Below are 16,977 nucleotides of genomic sequence, written 5' to 3' on the forward strand. Positions count from 1 at the left end.
CACCGGTGTTGCGTGGCCAGGAGGAGGCGGAGAAACCGACGACAGAAAGAGAGGTCCCAAGAGAACTGGGATCACGGAGTTTCAAAGAATCCAAGAGAACTCGTGGCACTTGGATTTGCCTAATAATAAAGAGATCTTTCTGGTTTGACCTCAAGGCACGGTGGAGAAGCCGTACGGACGTTATTCCCACCGTAACGGTGGAAGCAGAGACCGTTGCCTTCATCTTACAGATGCAGTAGACACCGAAGAAACGTACGAGCTCCAAGGGCACACAGGAGTGGTGAGGCTCCGGACCCCTTCCGTCCCCAGGGCTGGGCGCCCTCTTGCCAGCTCCAGAGTCGTGCAGCAGACGTGCTGCTGGAGGGACGGAGGACGCGAAGGGTCGGGCCTGACCTCGCGGTCACAGTGGAACGCGGGCCGGCACAGGAAAGCCCACGCTAAGGGAGGCCAGCATTTGGAGGAACGGGGAGTTCGCGGCTCTCACTCTGCCCTTTCGCACGCAACCCTGCCGCGCATCTCCCTGCCGGCTGCTTACCCTTCTTGCCATCATTCAGTCATACTCTGAGTCCCGATCGCCCTACGGGCCCTTCATTAACGAAGGCTGTGCTTGCTTTCATACGCTCCGGGGTCAATGGCAGGAAGTTAGGTTTCATTCCCCTCCTGCGGCTGCCCAGTGCAGATTATTTATTCCTTCTTGCTGACTTTGAAATGAATGCCATCGATATTGTCTATCCTTGCAGTCACTTATTCCTCTGGTTCCTCCTAAGCTCTCTCGCTCTCTCTCTCTGTCTCCTTTCCCCTATTTCTCACACTATTATCCTCATGCACTTCACCTAAAGGAAAAAATATCAACCTTTCTGCTACGGACTTCCGTTTTGCTTTTCTGACAGTCCATCACGAAGGGCCTTCTCCCCAGCCATCTAGAAATACTGGCTTTTAATGCTTTTAGAAATCTTGGAAATGTACGATGCCCCTATTCTTTCTGGGAATATAAATAGTTCTCCAGCTATGTAAGGAACAGGGAGAGAGAACTACCCAACAGGAAAATGTGTGAGTAGGCTGACGAACTTATCTCCCTTGACAGTTTTATATATATATATGGAGAGAGTGACAGTTTATATATATATATATATATGGGGAGAGAGAGACATACAGACATATAGGTGCCTGAAAGTAAAGAAAATAAAGACGTTCCCGATCACCTCCCTCAGTGTCCTCTATGTATCTGTAAAGATACACAGATTCACAGTCCTTCTCCTGGAGACCAGAACCACAGTTTCTGGAAATGGCCACACTCTAAGAGAATCCTGACAGAATACTTCTCATGACGATGCTTTTCCAATTCCTCATCTGCCAATATGTGAAAATGCTTCATGCATCTTATGCTGCGAGCAGAGGCTGAATGAGGAGAACAGTGCTCTCAATTTCAAGAAGAGAGTAAAACTTAAAAAAAAAAAAAGCCCTCCCCCCAAAAGAAGAGGATAAAGAAAACCTACAGATTTTTTTTTTTCCCTGCCTGAAGAACTAAGACCGTAAGTAAACGCGGTTTTGGAAACCGCAATAACTACCTTCCCTTGAAGCCTCACCGCTGCTTCCAGGCCTGCATCATAATCCGTGTTACGGAAGCACTGCCACCACTCGCGACCTTCGCTCTACCAAGAGAAGGGGTGTCTGCCTATTGCTCTTTGAAGTCTCAACCCCCGTGTCACACTTCAGGTCTCAAAGACATTGCCCTTCACCTGCCCAACAGCCGCCTACTTCCTTCCGAGACCCTTACGTTTCGCCTTCAAACTCCACCCCTCCTGTAAGATGGGCTTTCTCACTGCTTGCTCAGGACTGAGAGGTCAGCCCCTTCTTTCAGACTCCCCCCATCAGAAGGGCCTGTTTGACTTCCCCAGTTTAGGTGGCTCATGGCCGAATTTCATGGAAGGTTTCCTAGGAGGGAACCCCTAGGATGGTAAGAAAACAACACGACAAAGTACGGGGTCCTAGAAGCCCTGGGGTGAGAGTAGGTAACAGCATCGGTACTGCCGGGGTCCTGGGCGTCCCCGGGTCTGGTAACAGGGAGGTCACTGATGGTCCCGACGAGAGTGGTGTCGCCGGAGGGTGGGTGCTGGCCCAAGTGGGCAGGAGGATGCCTGGCCTGGCACGTGAGGAAGTGAGCACAGCGCAGCCCAAAGGGCTTGGCTATGAAAAGGGCCGAGAAGTACGGAGAGAGCAGGAGGCAGATGTAGGGTCACCGGAGGGAGGCTTTTCCTCAAAGATGGGAGATGTCCGGAAGTCGCTATGTAAGAAAGCACGACAGGGTGCGGGACAGAGAATGGGGCAGGGGAGGGAGTAACAGCAGGGTGAGAAGTCTCGGGAAGGCAACAGAAGAGGCCCGGCACCAATACGGGAGGCAGGCGGACCTTCCCGTCACAGGGAACGGTGCTCCTGTCACACGGTGACGGTGACGGGGAGAGGACGTGGCTGTCCTGTCGGCTGCCGGAGACAGAGGCGGTAGCTTTGGAGGCACAGCCCCTGTACTTTATGTAAAGGAACAAAAGGTTTAAAATTCACAAAATTCTTCCGTGCACAGGACAGGAGATACTTCATTGTGAATTCTACTAGTTTTAATAATTACCTTCATGATTGTGAACACAGAATATATTAGGCATACGTTCTTATAACCTACAGTCAGGTAGTGCAACTTAAAAAACCTGTTTTGTGCACAAGGCTGCCAAGATCAGGTTTCTTTACTTTAAGCGACTTCATTTTATAGGTAATGAACTCTGAAATGACTATAGACCACATAAAATATGGTAATACAGTGAATAACTTCAATTTAGAGAAGATCTAGGTCAGGAAAAGGAAAAATATTCTATAAAATAGCTGTGAGTCATTAAACCGATAAAATGTTGGTTACTAGGGGGCAAACATTTCACCTAGGATATTTTAGAAATATTTTACATCAAAAAAGTGTCTAAATGAAAAAGAAAATAAAATTACTTGGTGATAATTTCATGCTTTTATTCGGGTGTTGATAAAGTCAATGTATTCTTTCTAAAATTTATGACAGTGTTACTGCTAAGTGGATTTAATTTTGCTGATAAGTGATACCAATTATAACCGGGAAAAAGATCCACATAAAGTGCCAAACAGTTTTAACTGGAAAATAGTTGTAAAAACATGTAGTCTTCACACTTTCAATTCACAGAAAGGCTAACTCAGATTTGTAACAAAAATATTCCAGAGACTCACTCAAATAGGTCAGAATAATTTGTCATCAGCAATGTCAACGTTAACATTAATCAGCATGAAATATAATTAGCATGGAATGCAATTTTGATTTCTTTTAATGTTTATTTATTTTTGAAGGAGAGAGAGATACACTGTGAGTAGGGGAGGGGCAGAGAGGAAAGAGACACAGAATCCGAAGAGGACTCCAGGCTCTGAGCCCGACGCGGGGCTCGAACCCACAAACTGAGAGATCGTGACCTGAGCCTAAGTCAGATGCTTCACCGACTGAGCCACCCAGGCGCCCCTGGAATGCAATCTTAGAGGAGTATCTGTTACGTGCCAGAGAACATTTAGGCAACATGCTAGGCAAACGACCACACGGAGTCTTCCTCTTAGAGAAGTTGTGGTTTAATCACAGATATGAGAGACGGCACAGTGTAACAAAATGAAAACATGAGAAAGAACAAGACCTCCGGTGGTTCCAGAGATGACTTTAACAGAGGAGGATGGCCAATGGGCAGGAAGCCGACGGGCGAGGAAGTCTGGCCAGAACAGCAGGCGGCATTTAAGGCACTCCCCAAAGTGGGGCAGGTTAATGGCAGGGAATGAGGCCTGTGGAGGTTACTTGTCTGCAGGAGTGAAGTGTGCTTCTGAGGCCCTTGAAAATGAGTCGCTCGTGTGAGTACTACAGATTAATCTTTAATCTCTCAGATACTTTTCCCTTAAGGTAAATTTTTTAAAGTGTATTTATTTATTCTGAGAGAGAAAGGAGAGGGAGCGTGCATGTGCACAGGGCAGAGAAACAGGGAGAGAGAGAGAATCCCAACGCTGGGATCGAACTCACAAACCTCGAGATAATGACCTGAGACGAAATCAAGAACTGGACACTTAACCGAATGAGCCACGCAGGCACCCCTGTCTTAAAATAACTTGAATTTTCTGTCTTCGGTTTTTATTTTACGAATTCGCCTTAAGAATAACTTTTAATTCCTAAAATTACATATTTGTATTAATGCTTTATACGAATGCTGAATTAACCTCCTACTTACACTAATATTCTGCCACAAGGTCAGAATTTTTCTGGAATTTGCCTTCCCCCTGCCCTGGCTTCCTTTCTTCAGGGGAAAAATACAACCAGATATAAAGTAACTAGTTTGGGGGCACCTGGGTGGCTCAGTCGGTTGAGCGTCCGACTTCAGCTCAGGTCACGATGTCACAGTTTGTGGATTCAAGCCCCGTGTCGGGCTCTGTGCCGACAGCTCAGAGCGTGGAGCCCGTTTAGATTCTGTGTCTCCCTCTCCCTGTCTGTCCTTCCCCCACTCATGCTCTATCTCTGTCTCTCAAAAATAAATAAACATTAAAAAAAATTTAAAGTAAATGAGTTTATATCTATAGACATCACCCAAGTTTTCACAACTGGTAAATATGATATTTTTCTTCAAGTGTCAAAATGCATTCAGAAAGTATCTGTCATGAAAGGATACCTCAAAGCTGTAGCTTTGATCTAAATATCAGTATTTGGGATTTAAATATTATACCTAAAACCACTCTAAAGTGCCAGATTAACGACAATTTCCTAAAATCTTTACTAACTATGACTTTAAAGGTTTTACTTATTTTAATTTATAAATTGACTAATAAGAGGCCAAGGTCTGGTTAACATTAAAATCTTATGAAAACATACAGCAATCACAACACTGCCAGTATTATCAGTTATAAACACAGCCCATGATCTTCGTCAGTTTTTACGGCCATGTAGCAGATACCATAAATGTTACAAACATCTTACTTGATTACATCCTTTCAACAAACCCACGAAGGCGGGCATTACTATCTTGTTTTAAAGGTGATGAAAATGAGAATGAAAGAGATTAAGTGACTACCCGAGGTCCTAAAACCAGGAAAAATTTGAATATAAGCCTGCGAGTCTAGAATATACCCTTATTCACTACCCAGAGACTACCTCCCAGGAAATTCCCACTTGACGAAAGTACATAGGGATGTTGTGGTGCCGGCTGGAAGGAATCCGGTGAGGGCTGGGGTGGGGTGGTGTCACGTTTCCTACGAGGAGCACTCGTCAAATGTACGTAAAGTCTATGCGGTTCACCAGATGCCGACCCACTGCCGTGCGAGCAGGATCGATACTCGCTACTAATCAGCAGTTTGATTGCTGCTGCCTTCTTGCAGTCAGGGTGCCAATGTGCCCCCCTCTTTGTCACGTTTTGTTTTCCTTCTTATGGAGCGTTACGTGATACACTTGCTCTACACTTACTTTAAAACCAACGCTGACATACAAAAACAAAGTGAAAACAAATGTTGATTTGGGAACGTCGTAAATCTCTCGAGCTAAATGGCCACAAGTCTTCTGCACTCAATAAAAGGGTCATGAACGACTGACTTGGAAATTACACGCGCAGCTTAATTCTCCAACTCCTTCCTCAGATAACAGGAGAGAACGTTATCTGTTATTCACTCATCGCCACCTTCAGGTGGACCCTTTTTCTACCCGTCACAGACTGGTCCTTACGTGAAAAGGACCACGCAGGTCCTCTGCCTACTTGTACGGGTGTATTTAAATATATTCCACCGACACTTACTGAAGTGAAATTCGACTTGAATACATAGGAGAGTAAAGCTAACGCTATTTAGGAAGTACTTTTACTCCCCGTCTAGGACTTTGGGCAGGTTACGTAACCTCTTTGCGCCTCAATTAACTCATCTAGAACACGGGAGTATGAAACGAAGGTACCTTCCTCAAAGGAACGTTGAGGACTGAACACGGTCATACGTGTAGAGGGCTACGCATACGATGTGATACGCAGGAAGCCTTCAGTGAATATTTCCGGTATTCATGTTGTTACCGAGCAGGTGCATTTGTTCGGAAGCACTTCCGGCACCGCACCGCCAGGCCGCTCCCCTGGGTGAGCCCCCGGCCGACCACCCTTCTCAGGCCGCTTAAAGGGCTCCTCCTCTTCTGCCCGTTCATTAAACTGACCTGATCCATCTCGGGGCCTCTTCTCCCCTCAGTGCTTCCTGCGTGGTCACATCTGCCACCGTGGCTTCCAGTGCCATTTTCGATGATGATAAGAAAATCTGAACGCCTTACGTCCTAAACTGGACTCATTCTCTGCCCCCCCTTCGCTCTTTCCCCTACGATCCACGTATCCTGGTGAATGGCGCAATCATTCGCCTAAACCAGAAATCTGGGCATCGGACATGTTTCCGTTTTCTTCCTCCCTCTCATATCCAGTCAGTCATTAAGGCCCATCGCTCTATCACCAAATATCACCAAAATATCTATCAAATCTACACTCTTCTCCCCATTTCCATTACCTCCTCTCCAGCATACAGCCTCTTGCCCTTATTGCAAAACCTCATTGTTTCTTTTGCTCCCTCCTCACTCCATTCACTAGCCAGCTGCCAGAGCGATTGCTCTCATCTGTCACTTGCTTACTTTAAACTCAAGGGCAGCCCACGGTTCTTAGGATAAGGTCTAAACCCTTTAACACACCCTCTACAGGTACCTAAGATTAAGGTTCCGGCTGCCTCTCGGCTGACCTCCAACTGCCCTCGGCAGCTTCACACCCCTCCGAAATGGCGCCTGTCCTCTGTGTTTACACATCTGCATGCTGGTCTATGCTTCATCTCTCCTGACTCAACCGGTCTCCCACTCCTCTACTCCTACCCAGATTTTCTTACTGCGCCCTGAAATTCTCTCCACAGTAAACATCTTTCACCTATTCATTCACTGTATGCGTGGTCTTGCCTTATCTGAAGCCTGGATCTCCGCTAAGGACTTCTGAAAGGGAGGTTACTCATTTTTTCCCGCCTCACTGCTAATTCCAGACCTTTTTTTCTTCTAACCTCTTAACAAAAATTTCTGTTCCTTTGAGGCAAATGTCATCCGGCTAGGCCACTGTCTGTTCTTCCCTTCAGCGGTCATCTACCAAAGTGCCCTCTCCCCATCTCTCAGTCACCCGAGGCTTTAGTAGCTGGTTCATGGTCCATCTCTCTGATCACACTCTCTCACATCCTTGAGAACTAATTCTTGAGATTCGAATTCCAGGACCATACCTAGAACCCTGAAATGACCCAGAACCGTTTCACCTCTGAAATCGTAAACCTCAGCACTTTACTCGTTGACTGCCAGCTCTGTTCTGCTCTGGGACTCCTACTAGAGCTGGCTTTCGACCTCACTGGCAGATCTCACTTCCCTGTTCCACTTTCTTCTTTTCATCTCCCTTTTCCTTTCTTTTGCAATTCGACTTTCTTCTCTATTATCTTGCTCAGATTCCACGGCTCATTACTTAAAACCTCTTTCCCCTCAACAGCCTGAATTCCCTAGCCTGTGACCCTTCTCCGACCCATTCGCTCAGCAAAATCCTAACTCTAATACAGCTGTCCAACATTTCGACTCCCACCTGTAGCCGGCAGGAGAATCGTCCCATCACTGCACTGGCTGGTGACTATTCTTTCATGACCGACGCTATCTTCCGTCGGTCCCTTGAGGTCCCTTCTTCGATCCCTTGAGGTTTCCTAGGACTCTCTGGTTGGGTCTCTTTCCTAATCACAGAAGCTACCTTGAACCTCCTTTCTCCACACGTCCTACTTTATAAAAACAATCAAAGCTATCCAAAACAACCTGCTTCAGGTTCCTGCCACTGAATTTGCAAAATCTGCATGAAACACCCACCTGTATACATCCTTTCTTACTGGTGCAATGGAAAAGCTGTGCACCCTGTGGAATGCTGATCCTCCCATTCGTGCTCTGAAGACAATCCCTTCTCTCCCATTTTCCAGAAGTCTGTCCCACTCATACTTCCTTTCTCTCATTTCCTATCTCTCCCTCTCATCAACAGGAAACGTGCTCAAGTCTCTTGGTCTAACATGAACCAACATTCCCTGGGTCTGTCTCCGTCCCCAGCTACTGCCCTCTAATTCCTTTTGTTCACACCCAGGTCTCTCAAGTGGTCTGAACGTAATTTTCTCTTCCCCTAACACTTTCTTCTCTTGGCTTCTGTGTTAACATTAGCCTGATTCTCTTTCGCGTCTTTGATCACTCTGCCCTAGTCTCTTCCTTGGGCACTGCTTCCTCGTCTACTGCCTTCAATGTTGGTATTCCGCTGGATCTCTCTGAGGCCTTCTCTTCTCACTTTAGATACCCGGCCCCGTTCCTCCTCCCCAGACTTTAATTAAAATTGTAATCGCTCAGAGAGTTTGAGAAAATTATTTCTTACTTGATGAGTATTTTATTATTTAAAAACATCTATTAAAGAACATGGTATTAAAACATTTTCTATGTAGGGGCGCCTGGGTGGCACAGTCGGTTAAGCGTCCGGCTTCAGCCAGGTCACGATCTCGCGGTCCGTGAGTTCGAGCCCCGCGTCAGGCTCTGGGCTGATGGCTCAGAGCCTGGAGCCTGTTTCTGATTCTGTGTCTCCCTCTCTCTGCCCCTCCCCCATTCATGCTCTGTCTCTCTCTGTCCCAAAAATAAATAAACGTTGAAAAAAAAAAAAATTAAAAAAAACAAAACAAAACAAAACAAAAAAAACCATTTTCTATGTAGATTCTCTACTGTATGCAGACCTCACAACTTAATTCCTTAATAATACCCCAGTTAAATAAAACACATAAATAGAAAATTTTTTTAATAATTCTTTTTCTTTTTTAATGTTTATTTGTTTTTGAGAGAGAGAGAGAGAGAGAGAGAGCGAGCATGAGTAGGGAAGGGGCAGAGAGAGAGAGGGAGATACGGAATCTGAAGCAGGCTCCAGGCTCCGAGCTGTCACCACAGAGCCTGACGTGGGGCTTGAACTCATGAACCGTGAGATCATGACTTGAGCCAAAGTCAGGCACTCAGTCAACTGAGCCACCCAGGCAGCCCAAACACATAAACAGAAATTTAACAAGAAATCAAAATTACCTTTATCGCCAAGGTCTCTAAAAAAGGTTGATCCACGACAAGCTGGTTGGGTTCCTGCCAGTATATCCTCGATATCCTTTGAATATACATTAAAATCTTTAAGTTTAACTTATAAAAAGTACATTTTCTATGTCACCAAAAAACAAATGAAAAGAAATAAAGAAAGAACTTTCTCCCACACATACTACTTACCTTTTTGGTCAGCTTCTTCACTGAAGTTTTACCTATAGCACAAAAGAAACATTATTTAGTATCCATATTACTTGGTAAAACTCAACTTCCACTAACAAAGAAAACCATTTAAAAGACAAAATAAACAACTAAATATTTGATAAAAAAAAAAAAACTTGTCAATTTTGCTAATATCCTTATATCAAAGTTGTGAGCCGAGGAATTCCAAGTCTAAACACAAAGATACGTGGGTTCTTGTAAGACCTAGTTTTCAATTTCACTCACCCTACTTCAGACATGTAAAATCTTATCACCAGTTTTTTACTTCTCTTAGTTGTCTGTATCATAAATAAATTCTTGCCAAAGATGATTTAAAAATTCTTTTTGCTTTCACTGATTAAAAACATACGCATTTATGTTTTCAAAAGCTATCTTTTTGAACCCTGAAAAGTTCTCTGAAGTTTACAGCTCTTCAGTCAATTTAAAAGTCTAGCCAACATGACTATCCATTCTAAAGTAATGTTATTTTTAACAGTTTCCAATTGGATCACAGAGAATTCAAATTCTTGGGGCCCCCATGTAGCTCAGTTGGTTGAGCATCTGGCTCTTGATTTCAGCTCAAGTCGTAATCCCAGGGACGTGGGACTGAGCTCCGAGTTGGGGGCTCCATGCTCTGAGCGTGGAGCCTGCTTAAGATTCTCCCTCTTTCCCTCTCTTCTTCTGCCCCTCTCCTCTGCTCTCTCTCTCTAAAATTAAACAAAAAAAAAAAAAAAAAAAAACAACCCAAAAATTCTTTCAGGTGTTTAGCCATCTTTTTTACTGCTCACAGCATTTTCCTGACCCACTATAATTCTAAAGCAATCAGTTGCTTCTTTTGTTGAGACTTACTCTGATGACAGCCTCAAGTCATTTATACATCTGGAATACTGAGAAATGTTCTCCAGTACTTTGTTTCCTGCATAAGCCATGTGCATCACAAACTCCCCCTTCTGCTCTCAAGATTATCTTATCTATGAGGTTCCCTCAGTACAATGAAACGGTCTATGAAAGTTTAGGTGACGGGTTAAAAAAATAAATATTTTTACACGTGCCTTTTCCGTAGCGTGGGATGCTTAATTTGGACTATAACTCAACTGGGGATGAATTCTATCATTTGGCATTAATAAACCATCAAGATTTTAGCTTTGCACTATTAATAACGACAGTAGCTGTGAATATGATGGTCTCATTTTTAGAAACATCTATGACCATGTTTATAAACGTAGATGTTACTATTCTGGGATAATTTTAAACTATTACGTGTTACCCAATGACAAAGAACCCTGCATTCTAATATTAGGTGCTAATATACCATTAGATTATCAAATAGACAAAACTTATCATTTAATTTACAAACCTAAGGGTTTGTGTGAATGTGTGGTAATACAATGCCGATAACAAACCCCAGAAAACTATGTAATATGTGTATTTTATCTGCCTCTGCTATATTCTATTAAAAAAAGAAATTGATCATGACTCACTTACCTTATATTGTTTTTAAAGTCATATTCACATTTATTCATTACTATGGGCAGTTTTATTTTTAGACAATTAAGGTTAGTCCCCAAAAAGACTAATCCTTGTACCCAACTGAAAATGTATTCTAGGAAGTAATAAATGACATCTTGAAGGTGACAATATGGATGGTTTCTAAGTAATAAGACTATGTCTAAAGGGTCTTATATTTGCTTCATAGCTAGATTTTTTGTTTTTTTTTTTTGGTCTTTTAAAATCTTTGTTGTTAAAAAAATGCTCTACTTGAAACCAAGTGAGGAAAGAAGGTAGCATTTGCTTCCCTGCATCTAGAAGTCTTGATGTCAACAGCTAAGTCAGTAAAATTCAGTACTAGATGGAAAAATACAACAATAAAGTCATGAACCAATTGATAATATATTGGTAATATAACACCAGAATCACAGGTAAGAACTAAATTCTAAAACCCTATCAAGGCAGATTCCATCTCTGTCCTTTCCTTAATGTAGCCCAGTGATTAGCATTTAAATATTTATTGAATGAACAACTGAATAAGAATTAGAAAAGATTCCAGAATGTCTTCTTATTCATATCCTTGCCTTTCAGTGGTTAATAAATTATAATCCTCATTTTACAAATAAGACAAATAAGGCCTACTGATGCGCAAAAGGAATTAGGTCACAATATGGGCAATGAAGGGTGTCTCACCCAGGATTTTCAAAAACTGGTGTTAGATGCCTTGAGTGCTATTAAAGTAGTAATTGGGAACCTGTGGACCACTCTCAACATGTCAGGAAATTTCACAGAACTGAATGATTAAGCATGAGGTGGCTAGAGGAGCAACACTGGCTATTTCGTGTGGATTACGAGTTCTGCTTGGTATTTGAATAGGCCTTTGGTTATACAAAATGGAGAAACCATGTACCTAATGAACATCTCTTGTAAAAAAACATTTTTTAATGGAATCAATAATTAGAAGATGACATGTTAGCTGCCAAAAAGGGATCACTCTCTTACATCAAACTCATTTTTAGATTAAAAAAAAAAAAAAAAAAAGTCAGAGCTACCAGGGGTGAATGCCTAATCTCTTTTGTTTCCTCTTTCTCCAACTTAATAAACTTTTCCTTGAGTAAGAGAAGGGGTTGTGGGGGCGCCTGGGTGGCGCAGTCGGTTGGGCGTCCGACTTCAGCCAGGTCACGATCTCGCGGTCCGTGAGTTCGAGCCCCGCGTCGGGCTCTCTGGGCTGATGGCTCAGAGCCTGGAGCCTGTTTCCGATTCTGTGTCTCCCTCTCTCTCTGCCCCTCCCCCGTTCATGCTCTGTCTCTCTCTGTCCCAAAAATAAATAAAACGAAAAAAAAAATGTTTTAAGAGAAGGGGTTGTGGTGCTTCAAACCCAGAACGCTCTGGCAGGTCTCTCCAGCAGGGGGATGTCTCGCCCAGGTATGCCCCCTTGTATACCACCTGTTCATATGCTGTACCAACGAGGAGACCAGAGATCAAAAAAGAGGTCCATGGTCTGATCCGTAGTATGATGAGCCATGACCTTTATTCTTCTGACAGCAATTATAACATCAGGACATATTTATTAAATAAACCCAAATATATTTGGACACATTTTTCTATTTAAGAATAAGGAATAAAACCCATCTGTACATAATCTAATTTTCCTTCAGGTTTTTCTGATTTTTTTTTTTTTTGGAGGGAGGGGAAAAGTCCTGCTTTTCTTTCTTTAATTATGTCTACCTTCACACACACAAAAAACCCAGTCTTACTATATCCTCGCTATTCCATATACCCTCATGTAGTCATATATGGAAATAACAGAATGGGGGAAAGCAGCAACAAAGGTAGATCTAGAGTTGAGACTGTAATGTTTTATTATATGAGCATGAAGAATGGAAACTACATTGTGGCTTTTCTTGGCAGGGGAAAGCACAGGTCTTGAAGATCTACGAAGCACCGTGATGGAATTCTGGCTCAGGAAGTAGAATGTTTTTAAAGGTCTCCACCTCTCCTAGAGACTCCACCATGTGGCTTTCACCGTTTACAGGGGATTTCTGAGGCAAAAATAGGGAGCAAGCCATCTTGTTACAGGCAAACAGCCATTTTAATACTTAAAATAAGTAAAACTGCATTCATACACACTAAGTACCGTTACCGGTCAAACGCCAGCCAAAATAGCGTTATTTGATGATTGTAACTGTGAAAACATTATTAATGGTATCTAATTCCATTTCATTCTGCTGGAAGTAAGTGGGCTTTCGACACATAGAAGTTAGACAACAGAGACACTGCCGTCGTTATCTTTTGCATGAATATATGGAACACCTTGGCATCGATGTTAGAATTAGTACGTGGCAGGACTAGTTACTCCAATACTTGCTTGAATCCAGTCACGGCTAATATGGAAACCGAGGCAGAAAATGACACATCAGCAAAACAATTAAACTTCCTAATATCAGTAATAAAAGTGAAAACTGGAGGAAAAAAAGGAGGGCCAATTAAATGGCGTCATTTTCCTTCAACAGAGCACGTGGCTTGCTTACTTCTGCTGGAATAAATACAGGAATAGATACCCTCTGGTTGGTATTTCTTCTAGACGGAGACAAATGGCGATCTCCTGAGAGGCCTAAAACTGGCCTACTTGTCAACTTTGCCAAACTGCTCTTCAAATACATTTAAATTGGTTTTGAAGGGAAAAAAAGGTGACTCTTTTTTTGCAACCTCAAGTAGTGTGAAATAATAAGAACTACATTATAAACAGCAAATTATTTAATTCCAGTTTAAAAGCTGATGTAGGGGCACCTGGGTGGCTCAGTCGGTTGAGCGTCCCACGTCGGCTCAGGTCATGATCTCACCGTTCGTGGGTTCGAGCCCCGCTTCGGGCTCTGTGCTGACAGCTAGGAGCCTGGAGCCTGCTTCAGATTCCGTGTCTTCCTCTTTCTCTGCCCCTCCCCCTCTTGTGCTCTGTCTCTCTTCCTCTCAAAAATAAACAAACATAAAAAAAAAACTTTAAAAAAAAGCTGATGTAAAGGGGGAAATACAGCAGCTAAGAAACTAAAGGGGAGAGGGGAAGATATGGAAAGCTTCTCCAAATAAGAAATGTTGACGTTAACATCTGAAGGATTAGCATGAATCAGCTCAGTACTGAGGCCCGGAGAGTTGGGAGCTCTAGGAACAGGGAGGAGAGCCTGCCAGTCACTTCTATTGTGATGAGGAGGGAGGAGAGGGGCAGTGTCATGCAAGTAGTTTTGGTGGCAGGAAGCCTCGGCAACTGCTATCTAAAGACTTTGATCTTCTCTTTGAGTAAGTGACCAGGTAGTTTGCTAGAACACGTAGGAAAAGGTGTAAGAAACAGCATGTATGCATCAGAGATTGCTAGAAGAAAGAAAAGCAACAGACTTCTGTATAGGGAGGCTATATCCTGGGACCCTGATAAGTCACTTATTTTAGTAGTTTTATTTGTAAATGCTTTTGTAATTGTCTACATAGATAATCATGTCTCTGAACAAAGACAGTGAAAGCTCTTCCTTTTAAACCTGTAAGTCTCCTTTCTTTTTCTGGCCTTTCGGCACCGGCTAGGACTTCCGGTACAGTGTTGAATACGAGTGGCGGAGTGGACAGCCTTGCCTCGTCCTTGACCTTTGGGGCAAAGCGGTCAACCCTTCACCATTAAAAGTGATCGTAGCAACTGGCTTCATGTCCATATGGCATTTGGGGATCCAGCCTCAAAAGTGCCATACTGTCACTTCCACACATATTCTGTGAACTGAGGCAAGGGGAGGGGACACAGGCTCCGCCTCTTGATGGCAAAGCTGTGGAAGACCATATGGGAACAGAAATACTGTTGCAGCCATTTTTGGAAATACAATCTGCCACAGCATCTTGACCAATTTATCACCTATGTGCAATCTGAGCTGTGTTCTTCACTAAAGGAAATTCTATCCAGTCTTCTCATACCCTCTGGTAAGTCCTGAGCACTCTTAGCCCCACTGACCTCTCCACTGAAACTTTAATACTGAAGACAGTCTATTACCCAGACTCTTAGGCTGTAAATTCCACTAACACAATAACACTATCTGTTTTATTCACCACTATATCCCAACATCCAACACAGTGCTTGTGGGCTTTAAACCTAGTTCTTGTCACACGGGAAAATGCATACTCACTGGTTGGGGGTGAGTTGGTGATGAGCCGGGGGCATGGAGGTCTCAAGTTACTTGCCATCATGCAGTCTGACAACTAAGGGAATCCTTATTGGGCTCCATTTTAGGTGTGCATGTGTTTGTAAGAAAGCGCAGGGTAGAAATGTTTATGTGTGTAGAGCAACCAATTGGAAAAAATTTGATACTTTTGTATAGTGTTCAAATGCTGTTAGAGTAGATTACACTTAGAGCCCTGGTCTACACAGGTACTGACCTCATGTTTAACTGGAAGAATGAGAATAAGACTTCTTTTCTTAGTGAGTCTTAGAAGCCTAACACAGCAGTTATTTTTTGGAAAAAGAATTTATCATCAATCTGTGCTTTTAAAACGTTTGATCATATGAAACCCAAGCTACTTCCTATGAATCAATTCACTTTTCTACCAGAATTGCACTAGATGGATGTTTTGGTTTACATATCTGATAGACCCAAGAGGAGTTCTCTGGTATTAAAAAAGCACTTAGGGTCTTGTTTTTATTATTTTAGTGTCTCCATTTATGTTTTATTTTAAAAAATATTTATTTGAGAGACAGCATGTGTGTGCACATGCTCAGGGGAGGGGCAGAGAGAGAGAATCCCAAGCAGGGTCCGTGCTGTCAGCACAGAGCCTGACGTGGGTCTTGATCCCATGAAGATCATGACTTGAGCTGAAAGCAAGAGCTGGTTTAACCAAATGAGCCACCCAAGTGCCCCTCCATTTATGTTTCCTAACTTTAATAATTTTAATATTAATACTTAAAAAAATTTTTTTTCAACATTTATTTACCATTGAGAGAGAGAGACAGAGCATGAGATGGGAGGGGCAGAGAGAGGGGGAGACACAGAATCCAAAGCACACTCCAGGCTCTGAGCTGTCAGCACAGAACCCTACGCGGGGCTCAAACCCATGAACCATGAGATCATGACCTGAGCTGAAGTCGGACGCTTAACCGACTGAACCACCCAGGTGCCCCAATATTAGTACTTTCAATTGGGTACAAGGATTGCATTTTATACATGTATTTTGTAAACCTTGATTATGATATATTTCATATACCACAAAATCCATCCATTTAGGCTGCACAGTTCGATAGTTTTGTGAACGCACAGAGTTGTATAGTCATCAATCACCACAATCTAATTTCAGAACATGACATCACCTGAAAACAACGTAAAACCACTGGCAGTCACTGCTCCGCCCCCATTCCTAGGCAACCACCAATCTACTTTCTGTCCCTACAGATCCGCCTATTCTGGACATCTCATAAAAATGGATCATATAAAACGTGGCTTTTTGTGGCTGTCTTCTTCAATTTAGCATAACGTTCCCTAAGTTCATGCATGTTGTAGCAGCTTGTATCAGTACTTCACTTTTTTCAAAGAGCTGGATAATACTCCACTGTATGAATATGCTATATTTTGTGGATCCATTCATCTGTTGGTAGGCATTTAGTTTGTTTCTACCGGATCACATTCCCATAAGCAATATGTTAGGGTTCTAATTTCACCACATCCTTGTCAACGCTTTTTATTGTCTGTCAAAGACTGGTATTTAAACACAAGAAATTTGAAGCATAAACTTGAAACTAAGGGAAATTTGGAATATCTTGAAATCATAATGGACTATGTCAACAATGAATGTACATGGGTTTGACCTGTGAATGTATGTTCTCTTCCTTATGATTTTCTTAACATTTTCTTTTCTCTACCTTACTTCATTATAAGAATACAGTGTATAGTATGTGTAACATACAAAATATATGTTATTAAACTGTTTATATTATCAGTAAGGCTATTAGTAGTTGAGTTACTGGGGAGTCGCAAGCTCTGTGTGGATTTCTGACTGCATGGGGGTACGCACCCCAATCCCTATATTGTTCAAGGATCAATTGTACTAGCGAAGACCTACTTCAAATACAACTAATAAACTGAAACTAAGGGTAAGCTGTAGTCAATTTGAAAAGCATA

General features: G+C 42.7%; 1 protein-coding gene across 1 annotated transcript in view; it reads right to left on the reverse strand.

The window, feature by feature from the left end:
- MICU2 (mitochondrial calcium uptake 2) overlaps positions 1-16,977 on the reverse strand; it is a 142,281-nt gene that overhangs the window by 69,923 nt on the left and 55,381 nt on the right. The window contains exons 3-4 of the mRNA XM_045453937.1: positions 9,335-9,366; positions 9,143-9,218 (exon numbers count right to left, since the gene is read on the reverse strand). Of these exons, the coding sequence (XP_045309893.1) occupies positions 9,143-9,218; positions 9,335-9,366 (108 nt within the window). The remainder of the gene's footprint in view (positions 1-9,142; positions 9,219-9,334; positions 9,367-16,977) is intronic.

The sequence above is a fragment of the Leopardus geoffroyi genome, chromosome A1 (assembly GCF_018350155.1).
Source record: "Leopardus geoffroyi isolate Oge1 chromosome A1, O.geoffroyi_Oge1_pat1.0, whole genome shotgun sequence".
Taxonomy (NCBI): domain Eukaryota; kingdom Metazoa; phylum Chordata; class Mammalia; order Carnivora; family Felidae; genus Leopardus; species Leopardus geoffroyi.